Consider the following 24095-nt stretch of genomic DNA (forward strand, 5'->3'; position numbering starts at 1 on the left):
GATTTAAACTGGTCTCTTTCTCAGCCCTCATTTTTCATTCGGGGAGATGGGGATCATTTAGTTCTCTGCAGTGAAACATGTGTTTCGAATGTAAGCCAACAGACAAAAAACCTGGTTTCTTGTTGCAAAGTTGAATCCTTGCCAATGGCTGCTTTTCTAATCTAACATATTTATTTTGTTATAATGCAGAAATACTATTGCCATTAAACAGAAACGACTTATGGCATGAATTTCCCAGAACTTAAACCAGATGCCATTATAAAAATTTACGTACAATTATATGTAAGATATAAGAAAGAAAACTGCATGCAAGGATGCACACACAATGTTATGTTGGTGTTTGTAGACACACACATCGAGGAATGTGCACATACACCAAGCTTAGATTAAATGTTTTGAGTGTAACTGTAACGGGCTGGTGACTGATTGCACATTAAGAAAAGATTGTCACCTGCCCGACATGTTTACTGCTGTCTTTGGAGGGAGAGTTTTAAGGTCATGGGTTCTACTGTAACATTAACTTGGATAATGCTTTCTTAGACAGGCTGTCAAATGATTAAGCATGCCTTATGCATGCTAATTATAGCTAGTAATGCTATGCTGCTGAGCTTCCATGTTGCCCAATTGAGTTTGTTGAGTTTTTCAAGTTGGTAGAAATACAAATACAACCTTACCAAGTGTACTATGCATTAGGAAAAGGCCTCCAGCCAACAACCAGAGATGCCGGTATTTCTGCAACTTGGATAATTTGGCCTTGTTTTGAGTTCCCATTGTTCTTATAGTGTAGCACTCTAACATAGGGGTCTTCAAACTTGGCAACTTTAAGACTTGTGGACTTCAACTTCCTGGCTGGCTGAGGAATTCTGGGAGTTGAAGTCCACAAGTCATAAAGTTGCCAAGTTTGAAGACCCCTGCTCTAACGCTACAAATCGTGTTTCGTTGAACAATGAAAACTCAAAAACATCCTGGATTGATTCAAGGTCACTCACATTTATCCTATACAGAGACTTCAGTCCAGTTAAACTTACCATCAAACGGATAGATAGCTTTACAATGTCCTATAGCTGGCAAAGGATCGTCATCTTCAAACTCATCATCGAATTCATTATGGGGGCCGTGCTGCTGGGGTGGACTTCGAACTTCTTGGTTCGCATCATCGGTGTAGCTCCCCTCAGGACTAAAATGCAATAGATAACAGAGAGCATTTCTCAGACCAAATTCTCCTAGATTTTTTTTATCAGTTAAAAAGAAGCTCAAGCATGTTCAGATTTTGTTGCCAATCATGAAGCTTTGTGAAGTAAACGTAAACGCGCCCTATATATGGAGCTATATCCTGCAAGAACCAGGAAGAGGTCTGAGAAAATATCTACAGGACCCCTCACATCCTGGATATAATCAATTTCAACTTCTCCTTTCTGGATGCCGCTATAGGGTATTCAATGCCAAAACTACTACGGTAGATACAAAGGTAATTTCCCCCCCCCCTTTCCATCACTCTGCTGAACACTTCATTCCCATAGTTCTAATTTCTCATCTTTTCTCACCCTCTTATCTTTCCTACTATCTTCCCCTATTGGTTTCTTATGATTTGTGAACTACTGTTTATTATGATCTATGACTTATCACTTGCCGTTTGTATATAAACTGTGAGCTTGTGTGCCGGAGACAAATTCCTTGTGTGTCTACTCACCCTTGGCCAATAAAGAATTCTATGATTCTACATGTAAAAATATTACTGAAAAATACAGGCAGGGGATGAACATTGTTGAATATACAATGGCTTTTTAAAAGCAAAAGTGCTTTGATTCCATCTGTTCAGCATATGAAAAAAAAACAGAGCAATAATACTGGTATTTTAAACGCGCTCGGTCTATTGGAATAAAGTCCTGTCTCTTCTGATTACATCTTCTGATTCCCTCCACCACACATGGTTTATAACAGTAGAAAAAAAATAACCGTATATACCCTTGTTTAAAATTTCAAAGTGAAACAGTCCATAATTTTTAATCCCCGCTTTACTTAAAATAGAAAATGAAACCATTTGTTTACCTAGTTTTTTTTAAAATTTCCACTGACTGCCTAAAAAAAGCAGAATATGTAGGAGTGGTTTTTGTTTTTACTTTTTCAGCCTGCTTTGCCTGAATAAACAACCCTTAATTTACACAGTTTCAATTTTGTTACACCTCAATTGCAATGTAATGAAGAGAAGCATATTTATTCCTTAGAAAGTTAGCCAAGCAAATGAAACTGAGGAATGGTAGAAGCTTTTCTTTGGGAAAAAGAGAACTATATGAAGTTGGCTAAATCATCTGAAGTATAATGCTGAAGGCATTTTTGCAAGTGGAACCTTTGCATTCCTATAGGTTTTGTGAATACTTTTTATGAACAAGCACGTGCACCACTCTTTATAAATATTATTTCTATCTATTAAAACACATGAACGTAACATTTTTTAAACAGTTACAGAAATTTATAATACCGTATTTTCCGGCGTATAAGACGACTGGGCGTATAAGACGACCCCCCAACTTTTGAGATGATTTTCAAGATTTTTTGTCTTATACGCCGGAAAATCAGCGAGCCCGGGAAGGCACGCCCTCCCCTCTCACTGTGGAGGAAGCAGGGCAGGCTGGCGTCTGGCGGGAACCGGCAGGGCAGTCCTGCGCATGCGTGCGCTCCCCAGCTGCTAAGGAGTGCTCCTTAACAGCTGGGGAGTGCGCACGTGCGCAGGACTGCCCTGCCGGCTCCCGCCCGACGCTCTTCCCTCTTGAGGCAGCATCCCCGAGGACTCCTTAGGAGCCGGGGAGCGATGCTGCCTCAAGAGGGAAGAGCGTTGGGCGGGAGCCGGCAGGGCAGTCCTGCGCACGCGCGCGCTCCCCAGCTGCTAAGGAGTGCTCCTTAACAGCTGGGGAGTGCACGCGTGCGCAGGACTGCCCTGCCGGCTCCCACCCGACGCTCTTCCCTCTTGAGGCAGCATCCCCGAGGACTCCTTAGGAGCCGGGGAGCGATGCTGCCTCAAGAGGGAAGAGCATCGGGCGGGAGCCGGCAGGGCAGTCCTGCGCACGCACACGCTCCCCGGCTGCTAAGGAGTGCTCCTTAACAGCTGGGGAGCGCGCACGTGCGCAGGACTGCCCTGCCGGCTCCCGCCCGACGCTCTTCCCTCTTGAGGCAGCATCCCCGAGGACTCCTTAGGAGCCGGGGAGCGATGCTGCCTCAAGAGGGAAGAGCGTTGGGCGGGAGCCGGCAGGGCAGTCCTGCGCACGCGCGCGCTCCCCAGCTGCTAAGGAGTGCTCCTTAACAGCTGGGGAGTGCACGCGTGCACAGGACTGCCCTGCCGGCTCCCACCCGACGCTCTTCCCTCTTGAGGCAGCATCCCCGAGGACTCCTTAGGAGCCGGGGAGCGATGCTGCCTCAAGAGGGAAGAGCATCGGGCGGGAGCCGGCAGGGCAGTCCTGCGCACGCACACGCTCCCCGGCTGCTAAGGAGTGCTCCTTAACAGCTGGGGAGCGCGCGCGTGCGCAGGACTGCCCTGCCGGCTCCCGCCAGACGCCAGCCTGCCCTGCTTCCTCCACAGTGAGAGGGGTGGGCGTGCCTTCCCGGGCTCACTGATTTTCCGGCGTATAAGACGACTGGGCGTATAAGACGACCCCCAACTTTTGAGATGATTTTCATGGGTTAAAAAGTCGTCTTATACGCCGGAAAATACAGTATACGAAGGAAATCAATCCACTAACAATGCAATTGTATCATCAAAACAATACTGAAGGTTAAAATTTCTAAATGTACATATCAGCACATAACAGAAAAGATGTTAAGAGAGAGAAAAACAGGGCTGGAGAAGCTGGCAAACATTGGAAGCGGCAGCCATTTCTTTCTCCAATCAGAAAGTTCAATAAAACTGAAACTACGTAAATAAAACTTCATGTAGCATGAAGATTTAATGCAAAGCTTTTTTTGAGATGATGTGACACAAAAAGATCTTGTGGGGAAAAAATGTCTTTTTATATTTCTTCACACGTTTACACACACTTTATGTATTTTAGTAAAATGATGGGGTTCTAATTCTCCCTTGCCAAAGGTCTGGCTAAAATATCTTCAAGGCTTTTCTCAAAAATAGCGGAGGGGGGGATCTGAATCTGAGGGAGAACCTTATTCCAGAAGACAGGTGCAGCTACAGAGAAGGCACACCTGTGCAAGCAGGTGCTCTGCAATCCAAGGAACATATGTGGTGCACCTCTCTTCCAATAATTGTCAGCTGTACTTTCTAAGTGTGTCTGGCCGTTCCTGATTTTTATTGTATTGTCAGAAGAGAGACGTTTTATATACTGTTATGTTCTTGCTATTGCAAAGCACCACTTTCAGAGGATTTGCCTTGCTCTATATTTCAGGTATATAGATTACCCAAATGACTAGATTACTTGTTTTAGAAATCTACTGGCAGACCAGAAAAAAGTGTAATATAGCGACCTCTCTCTTCCTTGGGTTACGAGATGGTTGATGTCACTGCTGTGCCTTCGGTCTCCTCTTGTTGCTACTTTACCTTCAACTTCAGAAAGCCATGCCTGAAGAGAGAGAGAAACCGGTTACCTGTGCTAGAATGAAATATAAAAATTCTGTTCAAGTGTCCAGGATACTTCTGGAACCCGCAGGCTTTATTTCTTGTACATATGTATGTACTTTTAGATTGTTTTAAAGTTGTTGGTTTTTTTTAAAGGGCCTGGCGTACTGCAGTACAAAATGACAGCCTCCAGTGTAACCTTTATGGTTCCATTTATCCATTTGGTTTCATATGGGTCTAAAGGAATACTCATAGGCAAGTAACTATTTGGAAATATTTTTTCCTCTCCAGGAGAAAACAGACAAATGTAACTTGGGAGTGATAGGGAAAAGAATGCCGAGGAACATTAAAAAAAAACTCTAAAAGGAGTTAGATAATTGAGGAGTGTTTGGCCTGTGTTGTGGATACACAAGCATGCATGTATGGTCAAAGGAAATAAAAAATTAACCCAGAATCCATTCTGTGTTCAGCCATCATGAAACCACCACTTGCAAACATCCAGTTAATTCATCCCCATTTGAAATGCCACAGCTGTCTTTTGTTTGCCAAACTTTCAATTTTATTTAAGAATTAAGATGACCCAAATATATTCCCTGAAGTATGTTATTTTTCAACTGGGGCAGATTTAAATAAATAAAATAATAAATCTGTATTTTTTTAACTAAAGTACTTCCAAATATTATATTAAGCGCAGAAAAGTTACAAACTTTTTGATTCAGTATAAAGGTAAAGGAGTCCCTGTGGATTTTACTCTGCTAGTCATTGCTGACTATAGGGGGGCAATGCTCATCTCTGTTTCAAGGCCATTAAATCAGCCCTGTCTGGAGAATTTCTGCGGTCATGCGGCCAGCATGACATCATGAAGCGCTGTTACCTTCCCACTGAAGTGTACACTTTCAAACTGCTAGGATGGCAGGAGCTGGGGCAAGGACAGAGAGCTCATCCTGTCGCATGGAGCTCGGGTCTCAAACCTGGGCTGCCAGCCTTCCAGTTGACAAGCCCAGTGTCTTAACTGCTGAGATAGTGCGCTGCTCAGTTCAATGTTTTTAGGTATCTTGCAGGCAAAACCATCCATATAATTATCACCAATTGCTGCATTCAACTGAATATTAGACTGAGTTGGCAAAGACATTGAGGCTGTTGCAAGTGGGCTGAAATGCTGCAGCAAAGAGGACTTTGCCTACTTTGATTTGAACGACTCTTTGGAACTTGGAGAATGCCTCGCTTAGGAGACTGAAAAGTTGTACTAATCCTTGTCTGAAAAGCTATCCAATGAACAGATTTTAACCTCATTCTTGTGGATTTCCATTCGCAGACGGTCCATGTTGTTCATAGTTTCCATTAATTTTGGCTGAAGACTTCCTGGATCGCCCATTTGTGGATTTTTCTCATACACATCTTTCATTTTGATGAGGGCATCTCTACAGAAAAATGCAATTGTCAGGAGTTCATCAAATGATGTTCAACAACCTGCCTCTGTTCATCATCCTTTTGGGAGAAAGACAACTGGCTGTATACCAAAAACAGAGGCACTATAACGGGCTACTTATCTGTAATTGTGATTCTTCACTTCATTAATCTGTGAATTCACACAAAAAAGGTTGGGGCTTCCAATGCTTCACAGATCTTGGCAGGAACCTGTCCTCTTTGTGTATCACAACTACTCTTTTGTGTGGCATACGGCACCTTCTAATCTCCTCAATACTCAGATTCAAAAGTTGTATTAAACCCTAACAAAAAGCAAAAAAATAGAGTAAAATATCTGAATTTATACATGATCAACTGAAAACCCACAGCTGGCTTCAGTTTTTGTGACTTGTACATAAGGATGTGCCTATGTGGTAGAACTAATGAGATTTTTTTTCTGAGTTTGCTTTGTGTGAAATAAATATATTTTAAAATGTCTCAGTTATCACCCCAAAATGATAAGCATAGAATTTTTCTATAAGATTTTATATAAAGGATATCTCCTCTCTTAACAGTTCTTTCCTGGAACTACAGTATTTTAAACATGAATGAAATTATATTTTGACTACTGTTGCATTAAGAACAATTAAAATGTTGTCTAATAATAATAATACAGGTACAGGTTGTGAACTGTTCGTTCACGAACACTTATCATAATTTTCACAAGGACTATTCATACAGGCAGTGCTTGATTTATGAGGATTAGGAATTACAACGGCCTCAGAATGGGTGTTTTTTACAGCCTGTAAATCACTGCCAGCCATTGTAAAATGTTGTGCTCACCCCACCATTTACAGCCAGTTGCCGCAACCCAGAATCACATGACCACATTTTGTTTCCAGCCCCCCCCCCAAAATCCATTAGGAAGAATGGGTTTGCTTAATGACTGCACCATTTGCTTGATGACTGTGTGATTCACTTAACAATCACGCAAAAAAAATGTCAGGAAAATGAGTCTGGTCACATAAGTGCCTTGACTTACAACTGTAACAGCTTATACTGGATTTCCGGTCCTAATTGTAATTGAAAATCGAGGACTATCTATAATTTTTACTTTCAAGATACTGAGTATCTCATTTTTCTTTCCCTATTTATATACTTTATAATTCCTATCACTACTATTATCTTCATTCTTGCCATGTTCTCTTACATATTTAGATGCTGGTTATCAATTTATTCTTTCTTTGCATTCTACTCAAACAATAAACTCTCATTTCATCACAAACGGGAAGATAATTGTTTACAAAGTGAAAGAAGAGAATTCCATCATCTTTCTGGGAATAAAAGCTGAGCTTTAGTGCTACATAAAGGTGGACTGGTATCATTCAAAGCCCATAAATGTGAATCACAACTGAAGAACCAAAATTCCAAATGCTTAGGAGGATTTATGATAAATCAAACCAGATGGATGCTTGGAGTGAAAGAGTTTCAAATTCTAGGTAGAGCAAAATAACATCAGCATCAAGAGTCAGAATAACATAAATACTTTTGATCTGTCTCTTTCTGTAGTTCTCTGTTAAGCTCATCAATCCGCTGCTGAAGTTTTTTCCGCCTCTGTTCTGGTGGCAAGTGACTGAAATCTTCTTGTGAAGGACCCTGAAACCAAATAAAATACAACACTTAGAAATGGTAGCTCTCCCACTGATATTTCTGTTGGCAGTAAACCTAATAGTATAATTCTTTGCTGTATAATGCAGTTGAAAGAAATAATTTACCCACTTCAACAATACTGCAAACTATAGATGTATACAAAAGCGTATATCTAATACTGAATTTGGTATCTTGATGATCTACTGTTCTTTGCTACTCCAAAGCAACAATTGAACAATCTGCAAATGGATGTGGTGGATTACTATATTTTTTCCCAATATGCTTAGAGTATTACAATATTCTTCCTTATCACAAACAACAAAACAAGAGATAATAAGCTTAAGTTCTAGAAAAGGAAATTAGATTAATATATTAATAAGCGAATTGTAATACATTTTCTTGCAATTTTGGAAATCATTTGAAAGAGAAAAACAATCTTCAGGAATAGTATGGATTTATTAATCTATTTGCTGTAGAATCATCCAAAAAGGCTAATATAGAATACATACTTGGGTTTTTCTTTAAATCATATAAATGTTTTGCCACTTTCTAAAAAGATTCTTCTAAAAAGACAGAAAACTAGCACCCTGATAACTAGCAACAGTAAACTGGAAGCCAATCTCAGGAATGCAAACTCCTTTCCCAAAATGAAGATACATTTCAGTTTTAATTGTGGTTAACCAGGAAATCTGTACCAATATCAACATAAGTAAGTTAGATGTTATACTCAAATTTGAAATGTTAATTTAACACAAGAATACTTGTATTATGTTGGGAGTTTTTAAAACTGTGGTATAGTGCAGGGCATATAGTGTAGTATTTTGCAACAAAGTTTCCCTTTATTATTTTACTGTAAATAAAACTAATAATGGTAAAGCTGGTCAGCACAAGAGTGAATGCAATAGCAGTATACAGTAAGGATCTCTCTAGTTTGATTGTGTCACTCTTAGTTAAAAATCGGTCTTCACAAACCCATTTACCTGTAATAAAGATCATTCTTTAGCCTTGGTGGAGCAGTGGGCTAATGCCTCCTTAAGTAACAGCAGCTGCCTGCAATTAGTGCAGGTTCGAGTCCCATCAGGCTCAAGGTTGACTCAGCCTTCCATCCTTCCGAGGTAGGTAAAATGAGGACCCAGATTGTTGGGGGCAATAAGCTGACTTTGTAATAATGCCGGTTGGGGGGGGGCGCGAAAGCCCTAATAAGCAGGCATATACATAGAATGAAGGCTATTGCTAAGCACATTGATTTGTGCTTTAGATTGTAAGCCGCCCTGAGTCTTCGGAGAAGGGCGGGATATAAATGGGATTTTTTAAAAAAATCTTATGAAGAAAAGCTATTAAAGAGCTTGGAAGTAGTCAGTCTCAAATTTCACTGAAAAGACGTTGAAATCTTCTCCAAACAGGGAAGATCACATGCCAAAGAACAAAATTGGTTCTTTGACAGAAAATCAAGAACAGCAGCACCAGAAATCTAAAAACCAACCACTTCTTTTTAGCCTCTATTTCTTGTTTCCCGTAGCACATGATGGCAAATTAATTTCATGATATAATTTGCTCTATTTTTCTGGAAAGCTTGATTTGGGAATAGTTACATCATATCCCTAAATCAAATTACCTGGCATGAGTGCAGACTGAATTTAAACAGAAACCTTTTTTTTTATAACCTAAAGAAAGTTCCTTTCCAAATCCTAATATATCGAAGAGAATACAAGCAATTTCTATCACATTCAACGCTGGGAACATAATTAGCAAACCCCAAGCTATAAACAAGCTGTTACAAAGAAAGATTCACAGATCCACCTACTTGAACACATGTGATTAACAATTTAATAAATTAACTATAGTACTCACTGGTTAATTACAAGCCAAAGAGGAATTTACAGCCTTTATTTTAATGTTTTACCATCTGTTTAGAGAAGCTAAACAAGGCAGGCTTATTAAGTCCACTTTTCTACATAATTTCATACTACCGTATATACTTGAGTATAAGCCGACTCGAGTATAAGCCGAGACCCCCAATTTCACCCCCCAAAACTGGAAAAAGTTATTGACTCGAGTATAAGCCGATCCGCCGTTCTGCAAGCCTGAATACACAGGAATACCCTGTGTGGCCGCGGCTCGTCGGCAGGTCTCCGTTCCTCCTGCCGACCTTTGGGGAGGTTTGGGCGCCTCCCCAAACCTCCCCAAACGTCGGCAGGTCTCCGTTCCTCCTGCCGACCTTTGGGGAGGTTTGGGCGCCTCCCCAAACCTCCCCAAACCTCGGCAGGTCTCCGTTCCTCCTGCCGACCTTTGGGGAGGTTTGGGCGCCTCCCCAAACCTCCCCAAACCTCGGCAAGTCTCCGTTCCTCCTGCCGACCTTTGGGGAGGTTTGGGCGCCTCCCCAAACCTCGGCAGGTCTCCGTTCCTCCGCGCAGACCTGCCGACCTTTGGGGAGGTTTGGGCGCCTCCCCAAACGTCCCCAAACCTCGGCAGGTCTCCGTTCCTGTTTGGGGAGGTTTGGGCGCCTCCCCAAACCTCCCCAAACCTCGGCAGGTCTCCGTTCCTCCGCGCAGACCTGCCGACGTTTGGGGAGGTTTGGGCGCCTCCCCAAACCTCCCCAAACCTCGGCAGGTCTCCGTTCCTCCTGCCGACCTTTGGGGAGGTTTGGGCGCCTCCCCAAACCTCCCCAAACCTCGGCAGGTCTCCGTTCCTCCTGCCGACCTTTGGGGAGGTTTGGGCGCCTCCCCAAACCTCCCCAAACCTCGGCAAGTCTCCGTTCCTCCTGCCGACCTTTGGGGAGGTTTGGGCGCCTCCCCAAACCTCGGCAGGTCTCCGTTCCTCCGCGCAGACCTGCCGACCTTTGGGGAGGTTTGGGCGCCTCCCCAAACGTCCCCAAACCTCGGCAGGTCTCCGTTCCTGTTTGGGGAGGTTTGGGCGCCTCCCCAAACCTCCCCAAACCTCGGCAGGTCTCCGTTCCTCCGCGCAGACCTGCCGACCTTTGGGGAGGTTTGGGCGCCTCCCCAAACGTCCCCAAACCTCGGCAGGTCTCCGTTCCTGTTTGGGGAGGTTTGGGCGCCTCCCCAAACCTCCCCAAACCTCGGCAGGTCTCCGTTCCTCCGCGCAGACCTGCCGACCTTTGGGGAGGTTTGGGCGCCTCCCCAAACGTCCCCAAACCTCGGCAGGTCTCCGTTCCTGTTTGGGGAGGTTTGGGCGCCTCCCCAAACCTCCCCAAACCTCGGCAGGTCTCCGTTCCTCCGCGCAGACCTGCCGACCTTTGGGGAGGTTTGGGCGCCTCCCCAAACGTCCCCAAACCTCGGCAGGTCTCCGTTCCTGTTTGGGGAGGTTTGGGCGCCTCCCCAAACCTCCCCAAACCTCGGCAGGTCTCCGTTCCTCCGCGCAGACCTGCCGACCTTTGGGGAGGTTTGGGCGCCTCCCCAAACGTCCCCAAACCTCGGCAGGTCTCCGTTCCTGTTTGGGGAGGTTTGGGCGCCTCCCCAAACCTCCCCAAACCTCGGCAGGTCTCCGTTCCTCCGCGCAGACCTGCCGACCTTTGGGGAGGTTTGGGCGCCTCCCCAAACCTCCCCAAACCTCGGCAGGTCTCCGTTCCTGTTTGGGGAGGTTTGGGCGCCTCCCCAAACCTCCCCAAACCTCGGCAGGTCTCCGTTCCTCCGCGCAGACCTGCCGACGTTTGGGGAGGTTTGGGGAGGCGCCCAAACCTCCCCAAAGGTCGGCAGGAAGAACGGAGACCTGCCGAGGTTTGGGGACGTTTGGGGAGGCGCCCAAACCTCCCTAAAGGTCGGCAGGTCTGCGCGGAGGAACGGAGACCTGCCGAGGTTTGGGGAGGTTTGGGGAGGCGCCCAAACCTCCCCAAACAGGAACGGAGACCTGCCGAGGTTTGGGGACGTTTGGGGAGGCGCCCAAACCTCCCCAAAGGTCGGCAGGTCTGCGCGGAGGAACGGAGACCTGCCGAGGTTTGGGGAGGTTTGGGGAGGCGCCCAAACCTCCCCAAACAGGAACGGAGACCTGCCGAGGTTTGGGGACGTTTGGGGAGGCGCCCAAACCTCCCCAAAGGTCGGCAGGTCTGCGCGGAGGAACGGAGACCTGCCGAGGTTTGGGGAGGTTTGGGGAGGCGCCCAAACCTCCCCAAACAGGAACGGAGACCTGCCGAGGTTTGGGGACGTTTGGGGAGGCGCCCAAACCTCCCCAAAGGTCGGCAGGTCTGCGCGGAGGAACGGAGACCTGCCGAGGTTTGGGGAGGCGCCCAAACCTCCCCAAACAGGAACGGAGACCTGCCGAGGTTTGGGGAGGCGCCCAAACCTCCCCAAAGGTCGGCAGGTCTGCGCGGAGGAACGGAGACCTGCCGAGGTTTGGGGAGGTTTGGGGAGGCGCCCAAACCTCCCCAAACAGGAACGGAGACCTGCCGAGGTTTGGGGACGTTTGGGGAGGCGCCCAAACCTCCCCAAAGGTCGGCAGGTCTGCGCGGAGGAACGGAGACCTGCCGAGGTTTGGGGAGGTTTGGGGAGGCGCCCAAACCTCCCCAAAGGTCGGCAGGAGGAACGGAGACCTGCCGAGGTTTGGGGAGGCGCCCAAACCTCCCCAAAGGTCGGCAGGAGGAACGGAGACCTGGGGAGGTTTGGGGAGGCGCCCAAACCTCCCCAAAGGTCGGCAGGAGGAACGGAGACCTGCCGAGGTTTGGGGAGGCGCCCAAACCTCCCCAAAGGTCGGCAGGAGGAACGGAGACCTGCCGAGGTTTGGGGAGGCGCCCAAACCTCCCCAAAGGTCGGCAGGAGGAACGGAGACCTGCCGACGTTTGGGGAGGTTTGGGGAGGCGCCCAAACCTCCCCAAACGTCGGCAGGTCTGCGCGGAGGAACGGAGACCTGCCGAGGTTTGGGGAGGCGCCCAAACCTCCCCAAACGTCGGCAAGTCTCCGTTCCTCCGCGCCCTGCCTGCCTGCTTCTTTCCGCTGCGGAAAGAAGCAGGCAGGCAAGGCGCGGAGTTTGGGGAGGTGCGCGCGCACCTCCCCAAACCTCCCCAAACTTCGGCAGGTCTCGGACGGCGGTGGCTTGGGAGAGGTGCGGGCGATCCCGGAAGCACCAAAGCCTCGGCCGCGCACAAGTCCTCGGTAAGTTTTTTTTGTTGACTGGAGTATAAGCCGAAGTGGAATTTTTCAGCCCAAAAAGTGGGCTGAAAAATTCGGCTTATACTCAAGTATATACGGTAATTTTTCTAGACCAGTAGTTTTACTGCAGTAGTTTTTTTCAAGAGAGACTGTCTAGTGAACTTCCTAAATACAATATGGTAAAACATACATGATTTCATAACATTCATTCCATCATTACAATTCAACTGATGTTAGTGGTGTTCTTATGCCACTTAAGAAAATGTTTTTTTGGGGAACTTTCTGCACTTAATTTTTCTATTCTTAAATATAACACAGGAATCACCACCATGCACAAAAAATATCCCATAAGGGCTAGAGATAGCCAAGTTCCAAAGAAATTGAATGGGATCGGAGGCTGAAAAATCCAGGAATTCTTACAAGAATGCTGCCTTCAAAACTGATCTCGGATAACTGCCTTCAGTACAATAAGCAACATTTGTTTCTAGTTCCCCCCCACACACACCATATTTATCATTTCTATTGAATTCTGTGTAATTTTATGTCAAAAAATTAATATAAGTGTCAGGAGTATCTGCAGGGATGTGTCTGCAGCTGCGTGCCCTGTCTATTTTGTGTGCATTTTGTGATGGTGTAGCTATCCAAAAGGGACAGAGCTTGCAGCAAAATATGGGTTTCCTTATTTTGACAAAAGCAGGAGGAGGCTATAGATTCTACTTATTTATGAAAATTAAGTTTTATGCTTTCTTTATCAATTGCAAACATAGCTGAAATTATATTTACATCTTCCCTTTCTTTTTTCCCCAAGTCTATTAATTTTTCTAGCAACTTTTTATTAAACAGTAGAAACATATAAATTTTCCTATTGATTCACAAAATCAATAGGAACCTGAAAACTTGGCTCTTCGATCTGTTTGGTCCAGACTGTGGGGTTGTTAATTTAACTGGGTTTTAGATTTACTCTTGGGGCTTGAATTTAATTTAATTGTTTTATTTGTTTTTAATTTTTTGTATTCATGGTTTTAACTGCCCTGTAAACCGCCCTGAGTCCTACGGGAATAGGGCGGTATACAAATCCAATAAAATAAATAAATAAAATAAAATAAAACATTATCCAGTATTATGACTGCACACGTTATTAGGTTTGAACAGTTTTATTATTAGAATAACTTTTAATATTTCTTCTTTTATCACTGTAAGTTATACTCAAGGGTCAAGTTTCATTTTTCATTACTTCCATAATAGCATTCTACATCGACAGTAATTAGCTTGATATATTTCTATGTTATTTTAAATTCTTTTTTTTTTAAATGCAATTGATGTAAATAGAACATTAACTAAAAATGGATGTTGATACGTCTTTTTTAAAAAAAACCAAACCTGCATACCATGGATCTAGTATATAAAACTGGACAGGAAAATATGTTAAGGATATTTTTTCTGATTAAGTCACGTTTGCAAAGATTTTCTAAATGTATGCTAAAGAAAAGGATGATGGATTATTTCATCACAATGAACCAGCTGTACATGACTTCTAAATAATGGATAAAACTCCTATGTAATGTAAGACCTCTTATGCAAAGCTAATTTTCCTCTTTTCTTCCCTAAATGCTCCTTGTATGCTTCATTTATTATCTTCAAAAACTTCAGAGCACCTTGGGAAGATGTAGAAAGACCCTGTTTATTCTGGAATTGGATGCAGAAATAGGACTTCACCCTCCCCAAATAATTGTAAATATTCAGTAATTAAACAGAACAATTCTATATTATACCACACTGATTTTTTGCCCCACAGACCCAATTCATATATAATACGTAATTTGTGTAACAGAGCTCAAGTAAGCTCTAGGTAAAATTATTTTCATTTCATAAAGACAATGTGTAAACACATCCTACTTTATAAGATGAGTTACATCTTTATCAGATCTATAATACAATCTATAAAATAGCAGGAAATTGTTTACAGCAAGCACAAACAAACTATGAGACAAAGTGACAAACAAAAGTATGCACAAATCTGACTAACTGACTCAAAAGCAACTATGAAATGGATAAGCTATTACATGCTATTTTTACAAATTACAGCAGACAGGTGTAGACAGTATACATGCCTTACCGTCTTCATCGACCACTGACCAAGTTTAGTTGAAAACAGAAAGAAACAGGAAATTATTTGCATACTTCCAACCAACATTTAGGAAGATTTTTGAATGTAAAATAATCTGGTATATATTGTTCAGAAGCAACTCTCACTGAATTCACTAGGCTTTGCTATCAAGCATAAATAGTACTGCATTCCTTATTATGAAATATTCTATTAAAGAGCCTTGGTGGAGCAGTGGGCTAATGCCTCCTTAAGTAACAGCAGCTGCCTGCAATTAGTGCAGGTTCGAGTCCCACCAGGCTCAAGGTTGACTCAGCCTTCCATCCTTCCGAGGTAGGTAAAATGAGGACCCAGATTGTTGGGGGCAATTAAGCTGACTTTGTAATAATGCCGCTTGGGGGGTGTATGAAAGCCCTAATAAGCAGGCATATACATAGAATGAAGGCTACTGCTAATCTTGTAAGCCGCCCTGAGTCTTCGGAGAAGGGCGGGATATAAATGGAATTAAAAAAAAATTAAAAAAATATTGTTATGCTCATTTTAAGCATCACTGCAATAGTATACATGGAGGTCGCAGGCAGAAAACAGAAGCAATACTCTAACAGTTTAGAAGTACACAATACCCTTGATATTTTACTATTTCTACCAAAAAAGCACATGGGAACGCTATACAATACAGAAGCATCTGACAATGGCAATGACCTTAGGTTTAGAGTCAAAATCTACAGTACACGCTTGTTTAACTTTGAAAAAAATGCCAATATTTAAATAAAGCTCCCAAATTCTGAGTCTCATGTAGTTCTTTAGTCCTTTTTAGCTAGGTTTATCTATATAGGAAAACAGTGAAAGCAAAGTTATTCACATGTTTTCCTCTGTTTTGATATGTTCAGCTATCAATAGATGGCTAAAGCTATGAGCAGTTAAAGTCCATGCCATTTTATTCAGGGGAAAAAAAGAATATTTGAATTATCCTGTTCCTCATAATAGTTATGGCATTTCTTGATTATTTTCAAAAATGATAATCAAAGGGTGATGATAAAGAGGGCTGGACTAGAAGGTAAAGCCTTGGTGGAGCAGTGGGCTAATGCCTCCTTAAGTAACACCAGCTGCCTGTAATTAGTGCAGGTTCGAGTCCCACCAGGCTCAAGGTTGACTCAGCCTTCCATCCTTCCGAGGTAGATAAAATGAGGACCCAGATTCTTGGGGGCAATGAGCTGACTTTGTAATAATGCCGCTTGGGGGGGGGCTAATAAGCAGGCATATACATAGAATGAAGGCTATTGCTAAGCACATTGATTTGTGCTTTAGATTGTAAGCCACCCTGAGTCTTCAGAGAAGGGCGGGATATAAATGGGATTTTTTTTAAAAAAAAGGTTCCCCTACACATGCGTGCTAGTCGTTTCCGACTCTAGGGGCTGGTGCTCATTTCTGTTTCAAAGCCGAAGAGCCAGCGCTTGTCCAAGGACGTCTCCGTGGTCATGTGGCCGGCATGACTAGACGCCAAAGGCGCACGGAACGCTGTTACCTTCCCACCGTAGTGGTCCCTATTTTTCTACTTGCATTTTTATGTGCTTTCGTAAAAGCACCGTGTCCCTGTATTCTATTCTATTCTTATTCTATTCCTATTCTTATTCTATTCAGAATGATACAGGGATTGTTGAGTTTTTAATGTTTAGCCATTTTGTCCAATATAAAAAATGCTATTTCAAGTCAGAATGTTGATTATAAATTAAAAATAGAATACAGAATAACAGGGTTGTAAGGGACCTTGGAGGTCTTCAGGTCCAACCCCCTGCTCAGGCAGGAAACCCTACTATTTCAGAGAATTCACAACTTTGGGAGGCAGGTTTTTCCACTGATTTAATTGTTCTGTCAGGAAATTTCTCCTTAATTCTAGGTTGCTCTTCTCCTTGCTTAGTTTTTATCCATTGCTTCTTGACCTGACTTCAAGGTGCTTTGGAGAATAGCTTGACTCCCTCTTCTTTGTAGCAGCCCCTGAGATATTGGGACACTGCTAATAAAATGAAGTGTGCTATTTGGCATGAACAAACCTCTCCAGAGCTATGATATGGGACTGTATATATTTCCTTTTTTATACAACACAAAATCATTAACGTTTCCCAATCAGTATGGGAGATCAGACTTCAGATTCTAGCCCTCATAATGAAAGCCAATGTCCTTACAGTGATTGTCCCTTTCACTTTTGATGGTGACGCAGGCAGCATATAAAATTAATAAATAAATATAAATGCTCAAGGCTAAAGTTGCATCTGGAGAACTCTCACAGTATTCTTAAATTTTATTAATTTTGGCAGCCATCATTTTTTTCCAAATATGGAGTTATTCAATAGATCTTCTCAACAGAGCCACCATGATTTATAGTTCAGAAAATGGAGATACTGTAAACTGTGATTTTTTTAATGATTTACAAACTTATTAAAGATAGGTTTCTCTTGCTGCATTAATTATTATGCTAACAGCATTTTCTCTCAGAATGCTGGAGAGATTACAAAACTGCTATATAAGAATTAGGTGTAACGTGAGTGCAGAATCTAGCTAAGCTTGAGATACAAAGGAAGCCTAAGAAATATTTTATCATCTCTAGTGTCCTTAATTCAAACCAGAGGCAAGAACTCTCGCCAAATTTGCTTTTTCTCTCCTCATAAAATCTATCTGAAAAACTTAAGTGTGGAAGAATAACAAAATTATAATCCAAATGTATGTTTTTAATGAAGTCTAATCGTCTAATTTGTTCTAAATGAATGGGCAAGGGGTTTTTTGGTTCGAAATTTGCAACTTTTTAGGCTAAAGAGCAAGAAATATAGATTAAAACCAGATGCTGAATGGAAAAACGACTGTGTTCTAATCTAAGACAAGGAAATTATAAGAAATACATAGCCACAAGAGAAAAAAGGGAGCAAAGCAACTCACTACAATGAGAACCTATCTAATAATTAACTAGAACTGTTTATGATATCTTTGGACTCTGAACTGCTTCTCTCAAGACCAACATGCTCAACTATTATAAGTATATAGTGTTATAATTTTGATTCCACTGTGCATGTGTGTGTGTGTGTGTGTGTGTGTGTGTGTGTGTGTGTGTGCGTGCGTGCGTGTGTGTGTGTGTAGAGGGAGAATTATTAAATTTCTGGTTATCAAGACTCAGGATTAGACTCCCACATATGAAAGAATGTATTTCAGAGCAAATAATCCTATGCTAGTTCATTTGTCATGGAATAATAAATATTGGTTGGAGATCATTTCTTCCTTAGAAAAAAACTCCATTTGCAGAATCTGCCAGTATAAATTAGTAAGCACACTTCCTGAACTGCACTCATAATAGTAATCCATAAATGAATGAACATGTCCTTCAAGAAATAACACTAAATTAGCCACTAGAGTAAAGAACACTGCATCTAAATATTATTTAAATAAGTATTATATATTAAAATGAAAAGAGACAGACGTGTGTGAATTATTAAAGTGCAGGCAAATATTTTAAAAAATGAAAATATGTTTCCCAGAAGCTAACCTTTTAAGATATCCCATTACAATCAATAATCTGAAAAATTAAAAAGCTTGCTAATATCCAAGGTGGCATATAATGGGTTTAACATTCATTATACAAAATTCACAACATACTTAAAAATATATGCTCCGATCATGAACCAGAGACAGGTTGTCAAGGCTAAACTCAAATTAACACTAGAGGGCAATAACATGGAGGTTAAGTCCACAACTTACGACTACAAATGAGTCCAAAATTTCTGTTGCTAAATGAGACAGTTGTTAAGCAAGTTTTGGCTCATTTTTCAACCTTTGTTACCACAGTTAAATGAATCACTGCAGTTGTTAACAGTTAGTAACACAGTTATTAAGTGAATCTGGCTTCCCAACTGATTTTGCTTTTCAGAGGGTCACAAAAGATGATCACGTAATCCCCAGGACATTACAACCATCATAAATATGAACCAGTTACCAAGCATCCCAAGTGTGATCACGTGACCATGAGGATGCTTCAACGGTTAAGTGTGAAAAACAGTCATAAGTCAACTTTTTTTTCAGTGATGTTGTAACTCTGACTGGTCACTAAATGAACTGTGGTTAAGTCGAGGACTACCTGTAATTGGACTTGTGCCTGATCACTTTACAGTAACAAATATTTGAGGAGAGGCATCTGATAGAAGCACTTCTTTCTGACTAGACCACATACATGTCTTGGGAAGCTCATAGTGGAATACTGGATACACTCTTCATGTGTGAAGTCAGAGGTACAAAGCAAAAAATATTGGGAGTTCAATCATAAAGAACTGGTCTCTACTAAAATTCATAATTAACCAATAGCAACTGTACAGGTGAAACTCGAAAAATTAGAATATCGTGCAAAAGTTCATTTATTTCAGTAATGCAACTTAAAAGGGGAAACTAATATATGAGATAGACTCATTATATGCAAAGCAAGATAGTTCAAACCGTGATTTGTCATAATTGTGATGATTATGGTGTACAGTTCATGAAAACCCTAAATCCACAATCTCAGAAAATTAGAATATTACATGCAATCAATAAAACAAGGAGTGTACATAGAACAGTATCGAACCTCTGAAAAGTATAAGCATGCATATGTACTCAGTACTTGGTTTGGGCCCCTTTTGCAATTACTGCCTCAGTGTGGCGTGGCATGGAAGCTATCAGCCTATGGCACTGCTGAGGTGTTATGGAAGACAAGGATGCTTCAATAGCGGCCTTCAGCTCTTCTGCATTGTTCGGTCTCATGTCTCTCAACTTTCCCCTGGCAATGCCCCATAGATTCTCTATTAGGTTCAGGTCAGGCGAGTTTGCTGGCCAATCAAGCACAGTAATCCCACGGTCATTGAACCAGGTTTTGGTGCTTTTGGCAGTGTGGGCAGGTGCCAAGTCCTGCTGGAAAATGAAGTCGGTATCCCCATAAAGCTCATCTGCGGAAGGAAGCATGAAATGCTTCAAAATCTCCTGGTAGATGGCTGCGTTGACCCTGGACTTAATGAAGCACAATGGACCAACACCAGCAGATGACATGGCTCCCCAAATCAACACAGACTGTGGAAACTTCACACTGGACTTCAAGCATCTTCCAGTGTGTGCCTCTCCATTCTTCCTCCAGACTCTGGGTCCTTGGTTTCCAAATGAGATGCAAAAGTTGCTCTCATCAGAAAAGAGGACTTTGGACCACTGAGCAACAGACCAGGTCTGTTTTTCTTTAGCCCAGGTAAGACACTTCTGACGTTGTTTGTTGTTCAGGAGCGGCTTGACAAGAGGAATACGACATTTGAAGCCCATGTCCAGGATCCGCCTCTGTGTGGTGGCTCTTGATGCACTTGACTCCAGCCTCAGTCCACTCCTTGTGAAAGTCTCCAACACTTTTGAATGGCCTTTTCCTGACAATCCTCTCCAGGCTGCGGTCATGCCTGCTGCTTGTGCACCTTTTTCTTCCACACTTTTACCTTCCACATAACTTTCTATTAATGTGCTTTGATACAGCACTTTGGGAACATTCAACTTCTTTTGCAAGTACCTTTTGAGGCTTTCCCTCCTTATGGAGGGTGTCAATGATGGTTTTCTGCACAACTGTCAGGTCAGCAGTCTTCCCCATGATTGTGATTCCTACTGAACCAGACTGAGAGACCATTTAAAGGCTCAGGAACCCTTTGCAGGTGTTATGGCTTAATTAGCTGATTAGAGTGGGACACTTTGAGCCTAGAATATTGCACCTTTTCACAATATTCTAATTTTCTGAGATTGTGGATTTGGGTTTTTCATGAGCTATATGCCATAATCATCACAATTATGACAAATCACGGCTTGAACTATCTTGCTTTGCATGTAATGAGTCTATCTCATATATTAGTTTCCCCTTTTAAGTTGCATTACTGAAATAAATAAACTTTTGCACGATATTCTAATTTTTTGAGTTTCACGTGTATGTGTGGATGACATTTTTATTAGCAGACCAAAGATGTACGTTCCAAAGATCTTGGAACAGGTACAATAATCCTTGCCTAGGGCTTCCGGTTCTGGATTGCGGCGCTGGCAGACATGCGATGTGATTGCTCCTCACATCGTCTGGCTTTCTTTCACCGGGGGGGGGCTGTAAGGGGTCGAAAGTCGCCCTGGAGGGGCAACGAGCGGGGAAGAGGACCCTCCGATCAATTGTTGAAGGGCAGCAGCCCTCCCATTGACTTGGAGCAGCTCTTCAGACAGACGAAGAAAGGATCGGCCACTCCCATGGCCCATCACTTATGCCGTTTCCTGTCGAGGCCAAACTTACAAGCAAGCACTTGAAAGCACATCAGAAGAAATGGGTGAGAACTGCCTTCTCCTTATGCCAACTTTCTACTTTTTTCCCGTTAAATGTCCTTTGAATCTGCTTCCCCCTGTGAGGAGAGAGGGAACTTTTTTTTCCCCACCCTCTTAAATGGCGGCGTTTGAATACACTGGGGGAAAAACCTTGAAAAATATAATTAACTAATTGGACCCACATCCCTTCTACATTTAGCAACCCCAAAGCCCCTATCTTTACGGGAACTGGGTACTTTATATATTTGACAAAAAAAAGAGAGGAAAAAAAGAAAAAAGACGAAGAAGAACTTAAATTTGATAAAAGCCTACTGTGTCTGAAAACGATTTTAAATAAGTCTGGGGACATCTTGTGGCTAAGCCTGGTACAGCAAGTGAACATCACTGGCAAATAAATCTGTTTACAACTTAAATCTGTCCTTGTTACTAAAGAAAAAAACTTGAAACAGCTGGGAGGTGAATTTGGCTTTTAAGATCTGTGGAGGTGAACATTTACTGACTCTTGTTTAAAAATTAGCCTCCACTAAAGACAATTCCAAAAATGGAGGGAGACCAGCTACAAACTTCGATTGACTATGAGCTCATACTTGAAAAAATTCTCAAAGCCACTGAGATAATTAACTCCAGACTGAAAGATAAAGGTGCTACCTTGAATCCACAAACTGAAACCCAGACTCCAACTAAAGATCTTACAATCCAGAAAACAACAAAATCGGAAGAAACTACTATTAAGACAGAGGAATATAAGGAACAACAACAAGATATTGAAAAATTTAATACCCAGATCCTGACTACATCCAAAGAACCTACAATTCCAAAAGTACAAGGAACTATCACTAAGAAAGAGAACTTTAAGGAACAACAACAAGATTTGGAAAAAATTAATACTCAAATCTTGACTCCATCTAAAGAGCCTACAACTTGAAAAGTACATGAAGCGGAAGATAGCAATGCCAAAATAGAGGATGCTAAAGATAAAAAAAGACAGTTTATCAAAAGCCTAGACAGCCAAGCAGCAACTACAAAATTGGATATGACCTTCTACTTAAATCAGATGAACCTAGAGAAAGGAAGAGACCAGACCGAACTGAGGATAAAGACATTAGAGCAAATACAGAGATTTGAATCAACAGGGCAACAACCTAATGATTACAAATGGTTTAGGTTTTTTTGGATTATTGATGGTTAGATGGTCTCCTATGATTCAAACAATATGTGCTGGAATGAAGGGAGACCTATCTGACAACCTAAAGGTTTTGGTCTGGAAACCTGGTGGGCAGAAAAAGAAAGCTAGAGTTAGGTTTAAAAAATGATCTATTAGAGAGTTACTAAAGGCTACTCTTTTACTAATGTGTGATCTATTAGGATGTGAAATAGAAAATGTTTATGAGACAAAATTAGAATATGCTTATGTATCTATTAGGCTTATCTTATATATTATAATTTGTGTAGTGAAATAATGGAAATTTGGGTTATGGATGCTATTATTGATGTTAAAGGATATTCGAATACTTCAATTAAGAACTAAGAATTAGGTAAAAATCAAAATAGAATTTGGATATGTATAAGTAGAAGTAAATTGATAAATATAGGATATTGTATTGGTAACGTGTGATGCATCAGGATGAGAAATAGAAAATGTTTATGAAATATAGGTAGAGTTTACCCATATAGGTATTGTGTGTATCTTAGATTTTACAATTTTTGTGTAGTGAAAAAAGGGAAATTTGGGTTCTGGATGTTATTTTGGTTGTTAAAGGCTAAACTTGGAACACTATAACCAAAATAAAAAATCAGGTAAAATTTAAAAACAGGACATGGATATGTATAATTAAAATTGGACTGACAAATGTTTTAACTGACCATGTTATTCTTAGAAATCTACTGATTTAAGCATGTTATATTAAATGTTAACAGAAATAGAGAAGGATGTTTTGATAATGTTCTATTACTGAACTTTTGATTACCCAGTCACCATAATGCTTTCTAAATACCGTATATACTTGAGTATAAGCCGACTCGAGTATAAGCCGAGACCCCCAATTTCACCCCCAAAAACTGGAAAAAGTTGTTGACTCGAGTATAAGCCGATCCGCCGTTCTGCAAGCCTCTGCCGCCAGCAGAGGCTCGATCCGCCATTTTGCAAGCCTGAATACACAGGAATACCCTGTGTGGCCGCGGCTCTCGGGGAAGCCCTGGCTGTCAGCTTCCTCGCTCCACGCTGCCATTCGGGGCCCGCGCGTTCCCCGGGCAAATCGCGGCGCCCAGCAGGCGAGGAAACACGCCCGCTCCAGTCGCCCCCCCTTCCCTCAGGAGACGCGAAGCAAGTGACCGCCCGGAGCTTACCGAGGACTTGCTTCGGTGCTTCCAGGATCGCACGCACCTCTCCCAAGCCGCCGCCGTCCGGAGACCTGCCGAAGTTTGGGGAGGTTTGGGGAGGTGCGCCCAAACCTCCCCAAACGTCGGCAGGTGTCCGTTCCTCCGCGCCCTGCCTGCCTGCTTCTTTCCGCTGTGGAAAGAAGCAGGCAGGCAGGGCGCGGAGGAACGGAGACCCGGCGACGTTTGGGGAGGTTTGGGGAGGCGCCCAAACCTCCCCAAACGTCGGCAGGTGTCCGTTCCTCCGCGCCCTGCCTGCCTGCTTCTTTCCGCTGTGGAAAGAAGCAGGCAGGCAGGGCGCGGAGGAACGGAGACCCGGCGACGTTTGGGGAGGTTTGGGGAGGCGCCCAAACCTCCCCAAACGTCGGCAGGTGTCCGTTCCTCCGCGCCCTGCCTGCCTGCTTCTTTCCGCTGTGGAAAGAAGCAGGCAGGCAGGGCGCAGAGGAACGGAGACCCGGCGACGTTTGGGGAGGTTTGGGGAGGCGCCCAAACCTCCCCAAACGTCGGCAGGTCTCCGTTCCTCCGCGCCCTGCCTGCCTGCTTCTTTCCGCTGTGGAAAGAAGCA

The 24095-nt window shown here is 42.9% G+C and overlaps 1 protein-coding gene across 2 annotated transcripts in view; it reads right to left on the reverse strand.

Annotated features, from left to right (window-relative positions):
* The window catches only part of FNBP1L (formin binding protein 1 like), a 72895-nt gene that overhangs the window by 3768 nt on the left and 45032 nt on the right, over window positions 1–24095 (reverse strand). For both annotated transcript variants that reach the window (XM_081322914.1, XM_081322913.1), the window contains exons 10-13: window positions 7512–7621; window positions 5847–5979; window positions 4468–4562; window positions 1029–1177 (exon numbers count right to left, since the gene is read on the reverse strand). In XM_081322914.1, the coding sequence (XP_081179040.1) occupies window positions 1029–1177; window positions 4468–4562; window positions 5847–5979; window positions 7512–7621 (487 nt within the window). The remainder of the gene's footprint in view (window positions 1–1028; window positions 1178–4467; window positions 4563–5846; window positions 5980–7511; window positions 7622–24095) is intronic.

This window comes from Vipera berus, assembly GCF_964194415.1.
Source record: "Vipera berus genome assembly, chromosome: 3".
NCBI lineage: Eukaryota > Metazoa > Chordata > Lepidosauria > Squamata > Viperidae > Vipera > Vipera berus.